Source organism: Lissotriton vulgaris, chromosome 3_1, assembly GCF_964263255.1.
Source record: "Lissotriton vulgaris chromosome 3_1, aLisVul1.2, whole genome shotgun sequence".
Taxonomy (NCBI): domain Eukaryota; kingdom Metazoa; phylum Chordata; class Amphibia; order Caudata; family Salamandridae; genus Lissotriton; species Lissotriton vulgaris.
In genome coordinates this window covers 1,671,003,568-1,671,023,226 of record NC_141689.1, presented here as the reverse complement: position 1 = coordinate 1,671,023,226, position 19,659 = coordinate 1,671,003,568, and the positions used below count along the sequence as shown (strand labels likewise).

The following is a 19,659-nucleotide window of genomic DNA, read 5'->3' as shown; positions in this document are numbered from 1 at the left end:
GGGTGGACGATTGAGTGGGTGGGTGGATGCATGTCAGAGAGGATGGATAGATAGAGTGGATGGATGGATGGATGGATGGAATGGGGAGAGATTGAATGATGCATGAAAAATGAATGGATTTAGGAATGTAAAGGTCAAATAGTGGATATCAGTGGATGAATGGTAGGATGAAATGATGAATGGATAGATGTTTGGATGGAAGAGAGAGAGGATCTTTTCTAGGGAGGGATTGGTTCACCTGCTTTATGCCATCATAGCTTCATTTCAAAGTGCGGGGTACTTTAATTTTCTGGCTGTTCCCTTGGCTATCATTAACCTAAAATATTGTATACCTCAGGGATTGCTAATAATAATAATAATAATAATAATAATAATAATAACAATAATAGTGATATTTGTATAGCGCAAACAGCAACCTCAAACAGAGGTGTCCCGGCGTTTAGCGGCAGTCAGCTGAGTAGATTGGGGCAGCGTCTAACTGTTGAGATGTGTGTGCTCCGCTGTTTGCAGTGGTTGGCGTTAGTTGACAGTGAGGCACCGCTGTAACGTGCAGGCAAAAAAAATATTTCTCAAGTTCAAGTCGTCTGCACTTCACTTACGCCGCCGCTAGAGGGGGGGCGTGGGACAGATAAATGAGTTTCCTCCCTGCAGGCTTTCGCAGTCATATGTTCTTCTGCTCTCACACGGGGAGGAGAAGGAGGCGGCTCATCCAGCCCTGAAAAACACAACTCATAGCAGCTCTCCCAGGGCTGCGGAAGGAGGTGCAAGGCTCTGAGGTGGCGACGTTTCCAGCCGCTGCGTTTACCGGAGAAACCTATCCTAAGATCGAATCCATCTTGCACAGAGGGCGGAGAGATTCGAACGAATTAGGGGATATTTCATCTGCTTGCCTTTTTGAGGATTGCGCCTTCTTGCGTCTCTTTCACTTGTTTTTGTCGTTGTCTCGGGCTGCCCGGGTCCCTGGAGACCGCCTTTACTTTATTTCATTTATTGCGCGGTGGAAATTGAGATAACGCCAGAAGAAACATCGTGCCGGGAATCGCAAAGCAGGCTGAGGGGGAGTGAAAGCGGCAACAGGAAGGAGCCGTGGTGCAGGGGTGCTGTTGAGAGAGGAGAGGGAGCCCGCTCTCCCGCGCAGTTTCCTGCTTAGCTCCGCACCTGGTCCAGCTCACACCCTGCCTCGCCCCAGGCGGCATCACCAACCCGGAGGAGTCGGCATGGCGTCCCCAGCTACCTGTACACGCTTCACAGACGAGTACCAGCTCTTCGAGGAACTTGGAAAGTAAGGAAACTGCTGAGATCTGGTTCACGGGGCGGGGGTTCCTCGCCCCCACTCTCAAGCCTGGTTAAACTCTGCCACCTATCCATAGTCTAGCTCTCCAACAACAACACTAGCCTATAAGCTTTACCACCCTCGCACTCTTAAGATTTTCAGGTCCATGTGTTTTTTTTTTGTTGCATTCTGGGACTTGCAGTTTTGTGTAACCCATTATAAAACCAGGACCACGTGACCAGTATGCAAAGAAAAAAACGGGACTGGAGTAGCTAGGCATGTATGGGCAAGGAAAAGGTGACGGTTATGCAACCCTATCCGATTTAGCTCTTATCACCCCTACCCGGATTAACTCTACCAGCTTAATGTAAGAAGACCAGGGTGTTGGTAAAGCTGGGATTCACGCTATCCATGTTGTGACCCAATATGATGCTGGTACTTGCTCACAAATGGCTACACCCAAAAGCCATTGAAAAAAGGTAATTTTAGGTATGGGTTTGTACCCCTTAATCCTGAAATGACTGAGAAAGGTAAAAATCCTTATTATTTTGTTTACTTATTTTATTTTCCTTTCTTCATTCTTAAGGACCGCAGAGACCACGTTGCTCATTTCAGTAGATCGTTTTTACAGCTTTCACAAACATTCTTAAGGAATATTGCCTTGAAAAAGCCCTCGGCCACGAGTGAAACACGTGTCGGCAGTTATTCTGTTCCTTTTTACAAAGTTACGCGGTGTCACAAAGAAAAATAAAGGAACTAAATAATAAGGATTTTTACCTAACTCTACCTCCTTAAACTAGCTATCTGTGCCAACGCCACATAGGTAGCTGTACTCCCCACCCGAGCTAGCTTTACTCCCAACCAAGCTAGATTTACTCACTCAACCCATGAGCCCTCTACCATAGCAAACCCACCAATTCTACCTCCCATTTGAATGTTAGCCATACTTTCTTTAAGTGGATTAGCTGTGTCACTCATACCTGGGTAGCTATACCACCTCTACCTAGGTTATCTCTGCCCCCTGTACCCATGATAGCAATACCATCACGGCCATGGTGCCTGATATACTATCCATAACTCTCCAATTCAGTACTTCCATCCCTGTGTAATCAATTCAACCTTTGCCCATTTAGCTCTGCCATGCCCACCCAGCTGGTACTACGGCCTCTTCATGGGCTACCTCTATGTCCCACCCTGGGTTAGGCCTACCCCATGTCTGAACCTGGGAATCTTAAAAGATGGTCAAGCCTACCTGAATTAGCACCTCTGCCCCTTTCTGGTTTATCACTAAAGCCCCTTATCCCTGCTAATTGTTAATCTCTATTGAGGATATCTTTATCACAGCTACACAGGTAACTGCACAATCCCTATCTGAATGAGCTCTGTGAATCCACTCCCCCTTGATCCATGCTAGCTCTACCAGGGCTACCCTGGTATGTCTACCACCCTTACACTGGTTAGGTGTATCCATAATTCTATTTTCTATATGATCTATACCTGGGTCGCGCTATAACCCTTACCAGGGTTAGCTCTTCCACTTCTATCTAAAGTATCTAAATTGCCCTCCCACGGTTGCTCTTAAATCCCCCTCACCCCCAATAATGTAGCTCTACTAGCCCCTTCAGGTTAGTGTTACTTCTAATAACTGGATTATCTGGTCACGCTCTACCGATTTAGCACTACTATGCCCTCCCAGTTTCTGCTTCGACCTCTAACTTCGTTATCTCTATGAGCCCACCCACCCGGTTAACTTTACCATTGCTACCCAAATTAGCTCACACACCTCTGTCCAGAGGGTTCTCCTACCCCACACGTGTAGCTTTAACATCCCACCCCTGGTAACTGTACCTCCCTACTTAAGTTAGCTCTGCTCCTCTATTAACTGTAGTTCTACATTGGCTACACTACTGGTTCTATTGACTACACCTTTAGCTCTACCACCCTGCCCAGGTAACTCTACCACTTTACACCTCTTCCACTCTTGCATAGATTGCTCTACCAGCCCAAAAAGAGTACCTTAGCTACCCTTGATTTAGGTCTGGTTGGAGCTCAGGTGCCCGTTCTTTCCTGAGGGAGTAGTGATACCCTTCTCTTCCAGTGTGCGCTCTGCCACCCATCCCAGACTGTTATTCAATCCCGACTACCTCACCCCGTGGCATATGTGGGACACCAGGGCAATCCCAGGATGCTACCTGATACCTCTTATTCCCTCCATGGAAGCCTTAGTCCCTTCTCTCGTGGTTAGGGAGAGCTCTGCAACCCATCTAGCCCTCTCAGAAGAAGGTATGCCCACATTACTGCTTAATCTACCCACCCCAGGACATACCTTTCACTCAATCAACCCTCTCTTAACCAGGAAGAACCTGACGTGTCATATCCTCCCCTCCCTCGTATAGCATGCATCACCCCTCACCATCCTCTTTCCTTCCCAGGTCTTTCAACAATTGACCTGATTCAGTTGTGACACCCATACCTCACAGAGTCAGGGGACTGCCTGTCTAGCCGACAATTTCCCCTATATTGAGATCGTAGCACTCCACAACCAGAACCTGATAATTATTGAATGAGCCTCAACCTTCATTACATTTTGGTAGGTCAAACATGCCAACATTTAACAGGGGAAAACCATATGGTAATTATTGTATCATGCTGATTTTGGTGCATTGAACACCAAAATCCTCATGTTGTTCCTCAGGAACTCGTAATAGGTGCTAATCATCGCACCAGATAAATAACAAATCATGTGGTATCGTTATTTAGCAGGTGCGAAAAATTGCATCTATACTTGTAAGTTGGCCCTAAATTGGGCACATAATCATCTGTTGCTCAGTATCAAGATATCCTCAGCACGGTTGCAAATGCACTTACGGCATTATTTCACGTCATGTGCTGGGTGAGCTGTCCTACCACACTCCAGGTTGAGGGGTTCTTGTGGACTGTACTCCCTCATGCAGGGAGAGCTCGCCCACTCCAGCCACCTGTGGTAGATTAGGCATCCCTGCTTGTGCAACGTAAATCCTCGCCTCCATTTTCTGCTCCAAGAGTATCTCTTCTTCTTGCTCACTACAGCATGGTCAATGGGGATGCCTGTCTCTCTTGGAAGCTCTGCCCCATACTTCCCTCGGTCGTGTTAGGGGGAAGTAGGAAATCACGCCTCCCTGAATTCCTGGGTATTTCTTCCTATGTGCGTTGCTGCCTCCCCAGGAGTACCCCCTTAGAAGGACTCTTGGGCTAATTTTTCCTCCAGAGTGGTCTGCCAACCCTCCCCACATTTAAACGTTACCCAGAGTGGCTGGTCTGATTAAATGATGCAGTACTGGTTGACCAATTATGCAGCACATCCTGGGGCATTATTATTTTGACATTAATATCAAAGGTACCCACGGCTAGAGAAAACGCAAAGGCATCTCAAGAAAAAAAATGTTCATATTAAACAAATTCTTTGCAAAAATTAATTCACCAATAAACAATACTTTATTCTTCGGAAGCACAGGCACACCGTTTTCTTCTAATTCCAAGAGCAAAACAGTTAGTGTAAAGCATACAATGTTGCACTCTGCAGAGAATAAGGTTCCATCTGCATGCTTCTGGTGATAAATGGTTTGCTTATTTCATTGCGGGTATCCCATATGTGTTTATAAAAGGGTTTTGCAATTACATGTTGCTGTGTCGTCAATGTGTTTTTATTTTATTACTTATTAAGAAACGGCTCTGCAGAACAATATTGAGCATTGCATATATGCCATTTGAGGGTCTCACTATGAGGTGTTGTATGATTCAAGACTTTTTTAAAGAAAAGAAGACACACGTTTGCATTTTTTTCTTGATTCAGTAGTTGATAAGTTTCTGTAGTGTCATATGAATTTGCATGGATAATGAAATCAAATACGTCGGGGACAATTTCTGTTTATTCCCACCCTGCTCGAACGGCATTTCAAGTATGCAAGATTTTTTTCATACTGCAGACGAAATCCCAATCCCAGTCCATCAATTGGGGATGTTGATAATATATGGATACAAAGATTAACTCTTAACTGCCTGCATACACCAAGCATCATGTTAGTTATCAGCTAACTTTTGCAGTGTAATGAGTCTGCCAGTGTGGCCTAATTCTTTCTGTCATAGTCTGCCATTCAACTCCCCAGTTTATAGAATCTTACCACAACCAGCCCATACACATCTCCTTAACTATTATACCTGTTCTCCCCCTCCCCCCCCCCCTTTCTTGCTTCCTGTGAGGGTGTCTGCTTCCATTTGTCTCTTACTGATGTATGCTGAAGCCCCATTTTCCTCATAGTGACTTTTTCTGCTTCCTTCTCTACCCGGGATTCTGCAATATGTCTGTCTGATGATCAAGCACTGCCTGCCTGCCCCCCCCCCCCCCCCCGCCCCCACCATATCCCTGAGGTGGGGTTGGGCATTTCCTGTCCACCCTGCTCTGTCTGGTCATGGGCCACATAAATGAATCTTAAAGGTGATGCAGTAGGTTTCACTCGGGGGCCTCGGAGCATGCCTGTTATTTTTTTATTAGTAGACGTCCACAATTGTCCCATAAACAAAGAACGTAATTGCGCATCGTTCGATGTAACCGAGCCCAAGGGCCCCATCCTACAAGTATGTGCTTTAATTTGTAGGAATAGGTTTGTGCCAAGGGCAAGATGAAAGTATTTTTTTTTTATAATGAAAAAGCATTATCTTCCTTCCAAAATGTGCCTTTAGTTTAAAGTAGAGTGAAGGCGCGGGGGAAAGCAGGGTGGGAAGGGAGCCTGCTGTGTTTCGAGTGATTTATGCACGTTCAGACAGGCTAATTAAAGACATTCTCAGCATGTCACATAACCCTCCTTTAATAGGTGGGTACAGCAGCGCGTCCTCCATAGATGCTGACAGAGACCTCCTTCCCAGGGGCATGGACGGCTGCTGAGGAGAGGCCTCTCCGGGCCCGCGCGCTCTCAGACAAGACTGCCTGTGATGGGTCACACATGCTGGTCGAGCTGCCTTTGTTTACAGCCTCTGCCGGCGGCGCCCTGGGCGGCGCGCCTCTGCCCACGGGGTCCGTGTCCCCAAGGGCTCGTGTACCTCCACCCCTCTAAATAACACATTTTCCGTTGCTTCTTTTTTAAACCCCCTTTTTTGGCCGTCACCATTATGTAATCGCCGGAATTGATTGCAGGCTGAATGGCGGTGCTCGAAGGGAGGCCTCTCCTGCCATGACGTCCACGCATGACGTTCAGGAGTCGCGGTGCGTGTTTGGGCACGCGCAACGCTCCAAGGAGGGTTACGCGTGATATTTAATCATGCCTTACACAGATTTAAGTCTTAAGCACATGGAAACCATCAATACACTTGCTCGGATGACACGGGGCCTGCGAAACGGTGAACTCCTCTTTCTCCGTTATCAGTTGCACGAGATGGTTGGATGGAGAAAGGGAGCCGGGGACTGGACCTGGGGCGGGGGTTTAAGCTCGTGCGCACCAGGGGACTTCATTTCAGCAAATGACTGACAGGGAGCACGAGAGAGAATGACAGAAAGGGGGAAAGGAGGAAGCGGAAAATACAGCAGCCGAGATATTAGCGAGGTAGAAAAGACCCTGCAAGTGCACGGAATATTATTTGAAAGAGGCAGAAAATAGAAGCTGGTGGAATATAGAGGCACGAGTTGCAATTAAAACTAGACGTAGCTGGTTGCAGCAACCTCTCGTGCTCGCAGTGGGCAGGTACTCGGGCCCTCTCTTACTTCAAATGAAAGGGAGAGTGCCCGCGCTCCCTAGCTGGGATGCAGTACATTAAAACGGAGAGTAGCCAACAGGTTGTCTGGGATACGGAGTACCTACTCCTTTTTATATTTCCATTTCAAGCCCTGGCATTCGGCCACTTCCGTGCCATGCCAGTGAAAATAAATATGTCGCTGTGACACGGTTATAATGCAAATATAGTTAGTTATTCACACAGTAGGGCGAATGCTACATGAGAAAAAACACTTTCCTGCTGTTCATCCATACAGTAACTTAAAAAAAGGGGACCACGTTATGCCAACTTTAGTCTCCCTGCATTCACTGCATGTAAATCAGCAGTTCTGTTAAATCTATGCTGCAAAGACGACAAACTGCTTGTGCATCAAGTACATAAACTTAAATGGTACGCTCCTGGCAGCTGAGATATAAGAATATGTTTTTATTAAAGATTCCCAAGTACCGGTTGAAGAACTGAGGTGGCAAGTTTTTTTTGTTTTGTTTGTTTTTATGGCGGCGGCATCTAGATGGAATTCTATGCCACTGCAAACACGCCATCAATAGGACTTGCTGACCTTTTTAAAAACCAACAAAATGCTTGGATATCTCCTACCTCCTAGTTCCGTTTGGCATTGTGACATTTTTATCAGTAAGGTCTGATTTGTTTTGTTCTTTCAGTACCAGTGCACTTTAGTCATGGTGGATGTCATGCTTTATAAATCCTAAATACAAATACAACGGCCCTTTCAATAGTTACTAGACCTCTTCAAAGTGATTTTTACTAACCTGAAAGTATGATATATATATATTTTTTTAACAAATACACATGATAAATGCCATGGTATAAACCATGTTTACAGACTCCCAGAGTACATTACTATTTTTGATGAAGGTCAGGGGCCTTGGGACCAACTGGCGGCATCACCTCTGGTGAGTTATGGCGCCTCCACAAACGCAACAATGCTAATAAACAGAATCATGCACAGGGTTCATCTGAATATTTAATATATCTGTTAAACAAATTAACCACTGGGGATCCACTGCAAATTGAGAGGCAAAATTAGATGTCCTATGGTGTGAAAGTAGGTATGGACAGAGGCTCTTTGAAGGCCATTCATCCATAATCCATTTTTCACAAGTTCTCCAAAGTCACTTGAGCCCTTTTTGTTTTTAAGCCGAAGCCAAAAAAAGGCGTAGCTGTCCAATTATAAAGACATATTGGGGAAATGCTGAAAGCTTCTCTAGAAATGCATTCCATGCCATTGCTTATCATTGGCATTCTGTTTTATAACTCAAATTCGCTTGCTTTCTATTGACTGGATTTATTTGTTTTAGGGTGTCCAGCACGCCTTTGGCTCTCCTGTGGAGTATAGCCTGTTTGCCACCTCTCTAATTGGCTACTTGTATACTTCCACGAGTGCTCGCTTTCTAGGAACTTTTTTTGGGTGTCCTTTTTTGGAAGGCAGACCATGAGTCCATGTGTTGCCCTTGTACGCTAATTCACGAAGCAGCTGCCTCATTAAATGTGCTGTATTTCTGTGAAAAGGTTTCCTGTGTCCTGTTTTGCTGCATGACAGATTCTACTTATTCTACAATCAGGCATATGTGTGAGGAACAATGTTCTTCTAGGATCTTTGTAATATATTTGCAACAATGCTCTCTACTACTACCTGCATAGCACCTCCTTACCATTCTTCTGCTGAATACATTTGCTACACTTCTTCTCTGTGCACACATGGATTTTTCACAATTCTTATGACTTCAGACATGTAATATTAATGCATCCATCATTTTTTTTTTTTAATATATTTTTATTGCAGGAATTAGCAAATTGTTACATATTCGACCAGCGTTATAGATCCAACAAAATCAGTGGAATGCAACCCTCCGTCCCCCAGCAGTATGTGTCCTTACACAGCCATTCAGCCCACAACCAAATGGTCGGGCGGCAAAATCCAAAGGGGGCACAGAAGGAAGTTGAAGCTGGTCCGGATGATCCACTGTCCGTCATCTGCTTTTCTAAACAAGCCTACAAAACCAAAAGAAAACCCCTCCCTCGAAACTCTATAAACCAAATTAACCCCTGCCCAACCCCGCCATCAGTGCACGGCAATAACCGCAATAGGATGTGTGAAAGGACCCATGAGGATAGTAACAGATTTGTAAAGTGCAAGCACCTATCGGGACTCGGGGTGAGCTGCTTCCTCGCTTTCGGAGTCGCTGGGGGCGCAATAATCCCTGAGAGCCTGCACTAATGTCTCCCACTCCAGCGCTGCTTCCTGTGCCTTCTCGTTATGCTGTCTCCTGGCTAACTGGTACCTCAGTGTGCTTTCTCCCGCTGCCCATTTCAAGAGTTCGCCGTGCCATCGGCCCCCCGTCGGACCTGCCCGTGCCTTCCAGTTCCTGGTCACCTCTCGTTTAGCAAGGAGAAGCCCCAAATCGATGAATTTACTAGAAATTTTGTTTTTGGGGGTATGTGGAAACCAGTGTAGGAGTTCCACCGCCGCGTCAACCGATGAGGACCTCCCTGTCACCTCCTCCAGGGTCTTCCCCCACTTCCATCCAGTAGGAGGACAATCCTGGGCAGGACCACAACATGTGGAGGAGGTCTGCCTCCGGCGCCTGGCATCTGGGGCAGTTCGCCGACCCCGTAGCAAAATATTGTTGGATTTTCGTCGGGGTCAGATATGCTCTATGGAGTACGTAGTAGTGGACCAATTGAAAGCGGGCGTGGCGCGTGCCCTTCCAGGCTCGCCGCACCAGCTGGGACCAGGTCGTCTCCGGGATCTCCTTACCTATGTCCACCTCCCAACGGGTTCTTAAGGTAGTAAGGGGGGCCAGCCCCTCAGCGATCAGTCTACCGTAGAGGCAAGTGACCGCCTTCACCGTTCCCGCAGACATCATGACGTATTGGCACACCGGAGACGTAGGGGGTTCCTCCTGCCCGTGCTTCCAGTGCGCCTGAATCGCCCGGACCAGGGCCGAGTGCAATAGAAAGTCGCCACGAGGAACCTCGAAGCGATCAATGAGCTCCTGAAAGGGCAAAAGCGCCCCGTCCTCATAGAGGTCACCCACCAATTGTAGGCCCGCGTCCTCCCAGTCCGCTAACCGCGACCAATCACCGCCATGGGGCAAGGCCGTCAGCATACCCAAAGGTATTTCGGGCGCATACGGTATTCGCAATTGGCCCCGGGCGTGGACTCGGTTCCAACACAGGCGAATGGTCCTCTCCTCCAGCGACAAGTCCTGTAAGGCCAAACGCTGTCGCAGCGCTATGAAGGAGAGAACATGCCTGGCCATCCCCGTGCCTCTCCTGTCCATCGGACCCCGGAACTCCCTGGCGACTTCCTGGGTGAGGGTCTGCAGCTGCGCCGCCAAGTAGTACTTTTCGAAGTCCGGCACCGCAAGCCCACCCTCGGCTTTCGGCCCCATCAGTGTCTTGAGGGCCACTCGTCTGCGGCCCGAGCCCCAGAGGAATCCGACCACCATTGACCGTAATAGTCTAAATGTGGCCGGCGGGACCCAGATCGGGAGCGCCCGGAAATAATATAGCAACCGGGGGAGCGCCACCATTTTGAGCAAAGCGATCCGCCCTGCCACCGAGAGCGGTAGCGTAGCCCAGAAGTCCATACTACCCCGTAATGCTCGAGTGCTGCGAGCAATGTTCCCATCCAGGAGGTCAGATGGTTCATGGTAAATGTACACCCCCAGGTACTTAAAGCAATCAGGTTCCCATCTAATCTCTCTGCTGATAACAGGACTAGGTGTGCCTCTGCGAACCGGGAAAAGACAGGTCTTGGCCCAGTTCACACGAAGGCCCGAGACCTCCCCAAACGCCGTGAGCGCCGTTGCGGCCCCATGCAGGGCAGCAACCGGGTCCTCAAGGAAGAGCAACAGGTCATCGGCGTACAGCGAAATGTAGTGTGGACCCGAAGGTGTCCACAAGCCATTATAATGGGCTCCCGATCGGAGTAGCAGCGCCAGAGGCTCCACCGCCAACGCAAAGAGAAGCGGGGATAACGAACAACCCTGTCTCGTGCCTCTCTCCACCGGGTATTGTGAGGAAATCAGCGGGCCTGCCCGAACCCTGGCTGATGCCGAGGCATATAGGACCGTGGTCCATCTGATGAAACCCTCGCCGAGGCCGAACCGCAGTAACACTGTGCGCAGGTAGTCCCATTCCAGGCTGTCAAAAGCCTTCTCCAAGTCTACCGATAGGACCACTGGGCACGGGGCGTCCACGAGCGGTTCTCCCAGTAAGCGGAACAACCTACGGATGTTCATGGTCGTGTTTCGCTTGGGGATGAATCCAGCCTGGTCTTCATGTACCAGAGAACTCATGTGACCTAGCAACCTCGAAGCCAAGATGCTGCTCAGTATTTTATAGTCGACCGTCAGCATTGATAAGGGACGGTAGGACGCCGGGTCGGACGAGTCCCTTCCTGGCTTGAGGAGGGGAACGACTAAGGCCTCACGCATCGATTCGGGGAGCCGACCAAGCCTCTTCGCCTCTCTATACACTATCAATAACCTTGGTGCCAGGAGATCAGCATAAGTTGCATAAAATTCAACAGGAAGGCCGTCCAGGCCCGGAGTCTTATTCCTCGCCATCTTTTTAATGGCGCTGCGGATCACCCCCAGTTCTATGTCGGACCCCAGGGCTTTCGCCACATCAGGCTCCACTGTCGGGAGCTCCAGGGGTCGTAGATAACCATCGAGCAGGTCAGGGTCTCTGGCAGACCGACTGGGGTACAGACGTTCGTAATAGTGCAGATAACAGCTCAGAATCTCAGGCTGAGTGTATACTTCAGTCCCATCCGCCATGCGCATGGACGTCGTCAGTGAGGCCTGGCGCGTTGGGTTAGCCAACCATGCCAGCAATGCGCTCGACCTATCCCCCTCTGCGAGGGACCGAACCGTATAGGCCTTGTAGTTGAAACAGCGCAGCCGTTCGACCTCAGCCGCTACCGCCTCCTTCGCCGCTGCCGTGCGTTCCTGGAGTTCAGGGCGCCCGGGGCGGCGGAGTTCCATCTCACGGAGTTTCCGATCAGCAGTATCTAAGTCGTCAAGGATAACTCGCCTCGTGCCCACCTTCTTGGAAATGCAGTAACCCCTCACCACCACCTTAAAAGCGTCCCATTCCAGCGCTCTCGAGCTCGCAGTGCCCCTGTTGGACGCAAAGTATTCTGAGATCTTATCTCCTAGGTCCGCTTTGAATACTCCGTCCTCAAGGATCTCGGGACGTAACTTCCAGGTAGGCACCGCAGGCACCCCAGGAAACCAGCGAAGGTCCAGCAGTAGGGGATTATGATCTGAGATGGTCCTGGTCAAATATTCAGATCGGACCGCCGCCGAAACCAGTTCAGTCGAGCCAAGAAATCCGTCCAGTCTAACGTGCAACTCGTACAGGCCCGAGAAGTAGGAATAGTCTCTAGTGTCGGGGTGTTGCGCCCTCCAAATGTCCGTCAAGCCCCAGTGCATCTGCCAGTCCCTACGACCTTTAGCTACACGACGGATCGGAGAGTCAGGGAGAGGCGGGTGCGAGCGGTCAGTCTCCACATCCACTGCCGAATTGAAATCCCCACCGAGCAGGAGGGGCCCGGAGAAAAAGTGGGCCAACGAGCCCGATAACCTGGAAAGGAAGGCAATCTGGTCCACGTTGGGTGCGTAAACACAGCAAACGTTTAGGTCCCTCCCCCCAAGAGTGCCCGAGACGGCCACATACCGCCCCTCCGGATCCACCACTGACTTCGTGACCTGGAAGGGAACCCCAGCTCTAATCCAAATTAGCGCCCCCCTGGCATACGCGGAGTACGAAGTGCAAAAGACCTGCCCTCTCCACCTACGCTGTAGCGCCGCCCCTTCCGCCTTGTTCAGATGGGTCTCTTGCAGGAGCGCCATTTGTACCCCTCTACGCACTAAATAAGCGTGGACTTTGTGGCGCCTAGACATGGTGTGAAGCCCCCGCACGTTCCAAGTTATACATTTCACATTAGCAACATCAGCCATTGTCCCATATTGTTCGTGCAATGTCTCCCAATCTGGGTCCCAACAAAGAAAGAGCAACAATCAACCCAGCACTGATGGCGGCCATTTTCCCCAACCAAAACTCAACAACCCCTATTCGACCCAAATAGCACCATCTAGTTCCCATCCAAACCATACCCTCAAAAAAAACCCCTGTCCCCGACTAATCCTGCGGTCGCCACCGTAGGAAGGCCTTGAGGGCCAGGTGCGGGCTGGGCGTTGGCAGTGGGCCCTCGATGCTCTGGCTACCAGGACTAAAGCAAGCCCAAAACAGTACAAGAAACCCTTAGGGCTCGAGCGTGGCACCCCCCCCCCCCCACTTCCCCGGGAGTCATGAGCAATCGTCGGCTCCCGCCACCCCCGCTTCGGGCCCCCACCCAAATGGATGCAGCTCACCCCGTCAACCCTGTCCATCCAGAAGGTCCTCAACCGATTTCGGTGTGATCACCGGCGTGTGGGCGCTATCGGTCACCGATTCCTCCGAGTCCGTTGGCACCCCCTCGTCACCAGGGTCCGCTTCCTCGTCGATGGTACCGTCCCGTGAGCCAGACAGCGCAGATAACACCTCCAGCACTCCTCTCCGCTCCGTCGATGTCTCCGCAGTTGATGGTCCACCTGATCGGCCGCGGCGACTCCGAATCCTCTTGGACCGCCGTCGCTGTCCCGGCTCCACCTCTAGCTGGGATGAGGAGCCAAAGCCATCTTTTCCGGCTCTATAAAGTTCAAGCCAAGTACAGACATCCTCCGGGGTATCAAAGAATTGAGTCTTGTCATCGACAATTATGCGGAGCCTTGCAGGAAATAGGAGCGAGTATTGGATGCCCTCGCTCCGGAGCTCGCGCTTGACCGCCAAGAATGAGATCCGCCTGCGTTGGGTCTCATAGGTGTAATCCGGGAAGATGTTCACCTGGCTGTTCGCCACCTTGAATGGGCCATTTTTCCTGGCGGCATTGAGGAGAAGGCCTCTGTCCCGAAAGTGCAATAACCGTGCTACCACCGGTCGCGGGGCACGGCCCTGTTGTGGAGGCCTCGCTGGGACTCTATGCGCTCGCTCCAGGGTGTAGAAGGAGGATAGACCCTCTGGGGCCACCGTGTCTCGGAGCCAGGCTTCCAAGTAGGCCACCATGTCGCCATCCTCAATCTTCTCCGGCAGGCCCACCACTCGAATGTTGTTGCGCCTGTTGCGGCCTTCCGCATCTTCCGCTCGCTGCTCCAGGGCAGTAATCCGGGAGAGGGCATCCTTCATTGTCGCGGCCAGGGTTCGCTGCGCCGGCTCCAAGGTTTTCACCGAGCCCTCCACTTCCTTGACCCTGTCCGAAAGTTTGCCGTGATCCGCTCTAAGGAGGCCCAGGCTCGTCGCCACTTGGGCAATGTCCTGCTGGAGGGCTGAGCGTGTGGTCGCAATCGCCTCTAAGACACGGTCAAATTGTTGTTGCAATGGCGCACCACCAGAACTCTCCTGGTCTCCTCGCTCCTCCTTGTCCGGGGCCTCCGAGTCTGAGGCGGCTGGGGTAGTCCCCTTGGCTCCCCTTGGTTTCCCCATGTTGCCGGAATCACACAGTGAGGACCCAGGCAGAGGCGCCACCGAGGGCGGGCGTCGGCTATGTCTCTCTCGGTTGTTGGTCTTCGGGTCGAGGGCCGGTGATCCTCGCCTCCAGGGCCCGCTGGATCTCCACAGCTTTGGTCCGCGCCACCACCACGTCGTCGGAGGGCACTGAGGCGGAGACAATCGGCGCCAGGTCGGGCAGGCCCGTTTGGCTGATGAGGACCTGGAGCGAGGGTCACCAACACCACCGGAGACTTTGTGTCGCCAAGGGGCTGTGCCTCCCATGGGAGTGGGTCGATCGGGGAGATGCAGTCAAGTGCGACCTGGGGGGTCGGCGGCACGTCCCGGGCCTCCAAGCATCCGTGTGCCGAGATCCACTATAGTGAGGGCATCCGACCATCTAGGCGCGATCCCCGTTGCCAGAGTCCAATCGGATCGATACCCAGACCCTCACAACGAAGGGAGATGAAAGGTGGAGGGTACGCTATAGCCAGCGCTGCTCCGCCAGTCTAATGGTCCCGTCCAAGGGGACAATGAGGTCCGGGCGCCATGTTGGGTCGCACTCCGCGGATCCACAAACTTCGATTTTCCGTCGGATCACCCCCTGTTCAGGTTGCGCCAGGTGCCCAGGCAGGTCCCAGCCGGTCCGATCAACAGTTTGCGGGGGTGAGGGTGCCCCACGGCCTCCGATTTACAGGATAATCCCGGGCTCAGTCCCGGAGCCGAGCTCTCAGGCGACCATCGCCATCGGCGCCCAAGCCACGCCCCCGTCCCAGCACCACTAATGCATGCCAGTTGCCAAATATAATTCATGTTCGTGCCCTTGATGGTACACTAATTTCAACTATCTGGCACACACTTCTCAATTTGTACTTTAGCACTGAGTGTTAACACAACAGGTGCTGAAAAAGACTAGTCTTCAGCAATGAAGCAAATATGCAGATTACTGTATTATCAGTAATTCACATTTCAAAAACGGAGGCTAATAGGATCCACTGACACAGTGCAAGAACACATACAGAGGACTTTTCAGGAGAATCTAAACCTACATGGTGATGAGCTCAAAAGCAATCAAGAGTGTGCACCGACATTATAAATGACATTTGTATTCTTCACCACATTGTGCAGTCTTCTCATTAGATTAATATAGGCTGGTTTGCGACCCTTGCATCCGCTGGGAGGTCCTCACGCTCTCCATATGAACACGGTGGATTAGGTGTCCTCGACTTTCAACTTTATTTTTATGTTGCTCAAGCCCACATGCTTTTGTACTGGTATCACCCCAATTCCTGGTTGCCATTTCTAAAACTTGAAGGATCCAAATTATCACAATTGCCGATGTCCACTATATTACCTCATTGTGTGTCCTGATAACCCAACGCTATACACATGCTTGCCACTTCTAGTTGAGCCTGGAACAAAGTGCTCTGATATTTGGGTGGCAACAGACTTTATTCCCCATGTCTCCCTCTGTCTGGCGATCCCTGGCTTCCATTCACTTTAGAACAGTTGGTACAGCTTGAACTGAGTGCTCATGGCTTGGGGATAATGGGTGACTTGTTTGAAGATGGTACATTTAAATCCACCTCGCACTAGCTAGAGGGGGGTGAGGGACAATCCACAAACATGGAGATCTTTGTATCTCACCATTTGCATAGCACGCTTCGCGATGTGTTGCCTGCATATCCATCTGAGCGGGCTGGTTTTCCTCTACTTTCTCTTGCGATTACTGACCATGACAATGGTCACCTATTCTCTAGAATGTATCCTGCATCTTTGCAGCTAAGGTCTACCGGGGAGGAGAAATCTAGATCCGCAATGGTGTGAGATTAAGGCATTTCAATTTCTGATAACATGTGGTAATATTTCTGCACTCAGACCAAATTAATTTCGTGCAACCATCATTGCAAGTAACTAGAGCACTCTGGATGCCCTTACTAAATTTTACCCTACTAGATCCTATTGCTGCCCTAGATGCCTAGTGGATCATGCCAATGTGTTTTTTCCTTCCACCTGACATGGATGTGTGGGGAAATAGCAACCTTCTGGGTTGACATCTATTCCATTTTATCCGTAATGATTGGTCAGACCTTTGCACCTGATATGCTAACGGCTTTATTGGGTTATGTTAGGCCGCTGCAATTGGGAGTACGCTGCTTCACTGCGTTTGTTTTATTACTTGCCAGGAGGCAATCTTACTACATTGGGTAGCCTCTACATCCCCTGCGAAGAGGACATGGTTAAAAGATTTATCCTACAGTGGCACCACTTCTGAACTATGTGCCTCTTTGCAACCAGTTACTTCTAGACCCAGGGATATTTGGAAACCATTAAGGAACTATCTATTGCAGGTGACTTTGATGAAGATTTGGCGAGCTATTTGGTCTATTATTTAATGAAGGTGCTCCTTTTTAGGAGTGTAGTGCAGAACTGTGCCCCCTGAAGTGATGCTGTGTTGCATGTGTATATGGGATTTTATGTACAATGTGTATGGAAATTCAATTTTGTTTTTCTCTTTCTTCTTTTCGTGTCTCTCTATTCTCCTCCTCTAGAGACCTATTGTACCACCTAGGTGAAAATTTAAAACTAATAAACGACAGTTGTTCATTATAAATCAAATATACTCTTTTAGCTCCAACACTTATAGTGTCTCAACAAAGCAGGGGGTCTTTGTCAAAGTGTTTTTATAACATTTGCTACCTTAACCCAACCTGTTGCTTACCATTCCTAATATTTATAGATTAGCGATTTAAGGGAATACGGAGATTGTGATGTCTAAGATTCCCTTTCCATCCAGTTCAATAATGAAGTTGCTTCCTTTTCACACTTAACTTGCTAAAGGTAGAGGTAGTACGCAGAGAAGGCTTACCGCAGGGTGTGGTAGAGGGACACGGATTTCAGATATAGCATAGCACAGTATTGTCAAATGTGTGTCTCTTCTAGAGACATCATTTAGATGGCAGTATGGAACAAAAACCTTAAAATAACAATACAACTCGCCGTCCACACCATATACATTCTTCGCTCCACCTACGCCCACCTTACATTCACCTGTTACCTGCTTACCACCCTGTTGGTATCAATGCAGCCCTTGCCCACACCACAGACTATACTTTTTGGCCACTGGAAAAATATTTATGAGTACCCATGGTGTACAGCATCTCTAAAATCAATTGGCAAAGGAGAGCCCTAATGGCTTTGGCAGTGCTCGTTAACAGTCCCGGGCTTCCTGCTCAGTAGCTGGTGGTAGAGCCCCATCATATCCCCTTGCAGCACAGCATTTCACACTCATTTCCACAGCTCTCTGACAAGTGTGCTTTACAAACGTGATAAATACCTAAACGAATCGCATTTCTTCTCTCCTCATTAAAGCGCAACCTTGTGTGCATTAGCGCTATAGATTTGAGGTGAAGGACAATCGATGATTCATCTAGCCGCGGATCTGCTTTCATGGCGCACCTGATGGGATCATTACCAAATTTCATTTGCTGCTGGAGCAGAAAGTGAGCGCTTTGATTTGGCTCCTGCTGGTTTGCCTTTTGGACTCTGTTCGATGTGTGTCCTGTACAGACGTACAGGCTCGAACCAAGGCCTTGGTTTTCATTTCTGTTTTGAAACATTCGTACTTGTTCAGCCCTCTTAAATCCCGCCAATCTGAAACTGATTTGTATCAACAAAAACGAAAAAAAACCAACTTTTGGCAGGCCTGTGATACTGATCTGACTCATTTCTTTTCTGGTGTGTTCGCAGGGGGGCGTTCTCTGTGGTGCGGCGATGTATGAAAATCACATCAGGACAAGAGTATGCTGCCAAAATAATCAACACTAAAAAGCTGTCCACGAGAGGTGAGCGTTATTTACAGGATGGCTGACCTCTGCCACTGTGTTGTCGACACATGCGTTTTTGGAGGTTTGGGGATGTTTGTTTTAGATGGTTGCATTCTAGGCAATCTGTGTTGTGTATAATATACTAAGAAGATGCATGAACATAGTGCCCCTTCCTTTTTTAAGGTTTTATAAAAAATCTGCGGCTGTCCTTCCTGTAGTATACCATCACATTCAAAATACAACTAGGGTGACCATATACATCAATGTTTATTATGGAGACGCCAAGGTTCCACTTTGCTTTATGGTCCATTAGATTTAACCCACACCCGTGAATTAATATCCCGTTGACCCGGAGCCATCTACTCAGGCCGTGCCAACCTCAATCCCCGTCTCCATTCTTTGGTCACCTTCGAATTTTGTTACCATTTAGACCAGTTGCCCAATGCCAAGGCTGTCTGGTATTTATTCTACTTCATGCCTCCATCTTCCATCAGCCTAGCCTTCCAATCTCTTTTCCTCACTCATGCGGGCTCTTTTTCATCCCTGCTTTCTCCCTTTGTCAGTCTATCTCTTCCTCCTTTTAATGTCTTTCTCTCTCTTCCTGTTGGTCAGAGTCTAATGATGAAATTATGAGACCCAGTCCCCAGAATTGAGTGCTGTGCCTACCACGTGTAACCACTGGAACCTATTAAGCCCAGCCTACATCTAGTGCAAATCTGAGTAGTTTCTTTGCTCCACAGACCTGTAGAGCCCCCCCACCAAACAAGAGATGCTTGCAGAGTACTATTAAGCATGCCAGGAAATGCTAGTCCTCTGTGTTGTCTAAGAAAAGGTACATTTGGCAAACTCTTCCTCCGGTCTCAAACAATGGAAGAATAGTTGGGGAAAAATACTATTTATGAGGCAACTGCTTTAAAATATCACTCCACATTGGGCAGCGTGCCAGTTAATAGAAGCCTAGGGGTGCAAGGATCCAAAAGAGGTCTTAAAGAAGTTAGTCACAGTATTGTATCCTGAGATCACAACCGTAAGCAGGATTGCTAATGGAAAGGAAAGCATACATCTTGTGTAAGTGGTGTCTGGTGTTTGACCTCCCCTTGTTCATTTATGGCTTGTCTTTGTCTGGGTCGGCATTGCATTCCTGTGGTTTGTGCTATTGAATGTGCCAGGGGGATACATATATGCAAAATAACTGGTCCATAATTCCAATTACCTTCTATGCATTTGTAAGGTTAATGACACATGTTACTTGTTTTT

At 49.2% G+C, this 19,659-nt stretch overlaps 1 protein-coding gene across 13 annotated transcripts in view; it reads left to right on the top strand.

The window, feature by feature from the left end:
• The first annotated feature begins 657 nt into the window (after window positions 1–657).
• The window catches only part of CAMK2D (calcium/calmodulin dependent protein kinase II delta), an 806,647-nt gene continuing 787,645 nt past the window's right edge, over window positions 658–19,659 (top strand). For all 13 annotated transcript variants that reach the window (XM_086962149.1, XM_086962142.1, XM_086962138.1 and 10 more), the window contains exons 1-2: window positions 658–1,282; window positions 18,326–18,420. In XM_086962149.1, coding sequence (XP_086818275.1) covers window positions 1,218–1,282; window positions 18,326–18,420 — 160 coding nt within the window. In that variant the 5' untranslated portion in view covers window positions 658–1,217. The remainder of the gene's footprint in view (window positions 1,283–18,325; window positions 18,421–19,659) is intronic.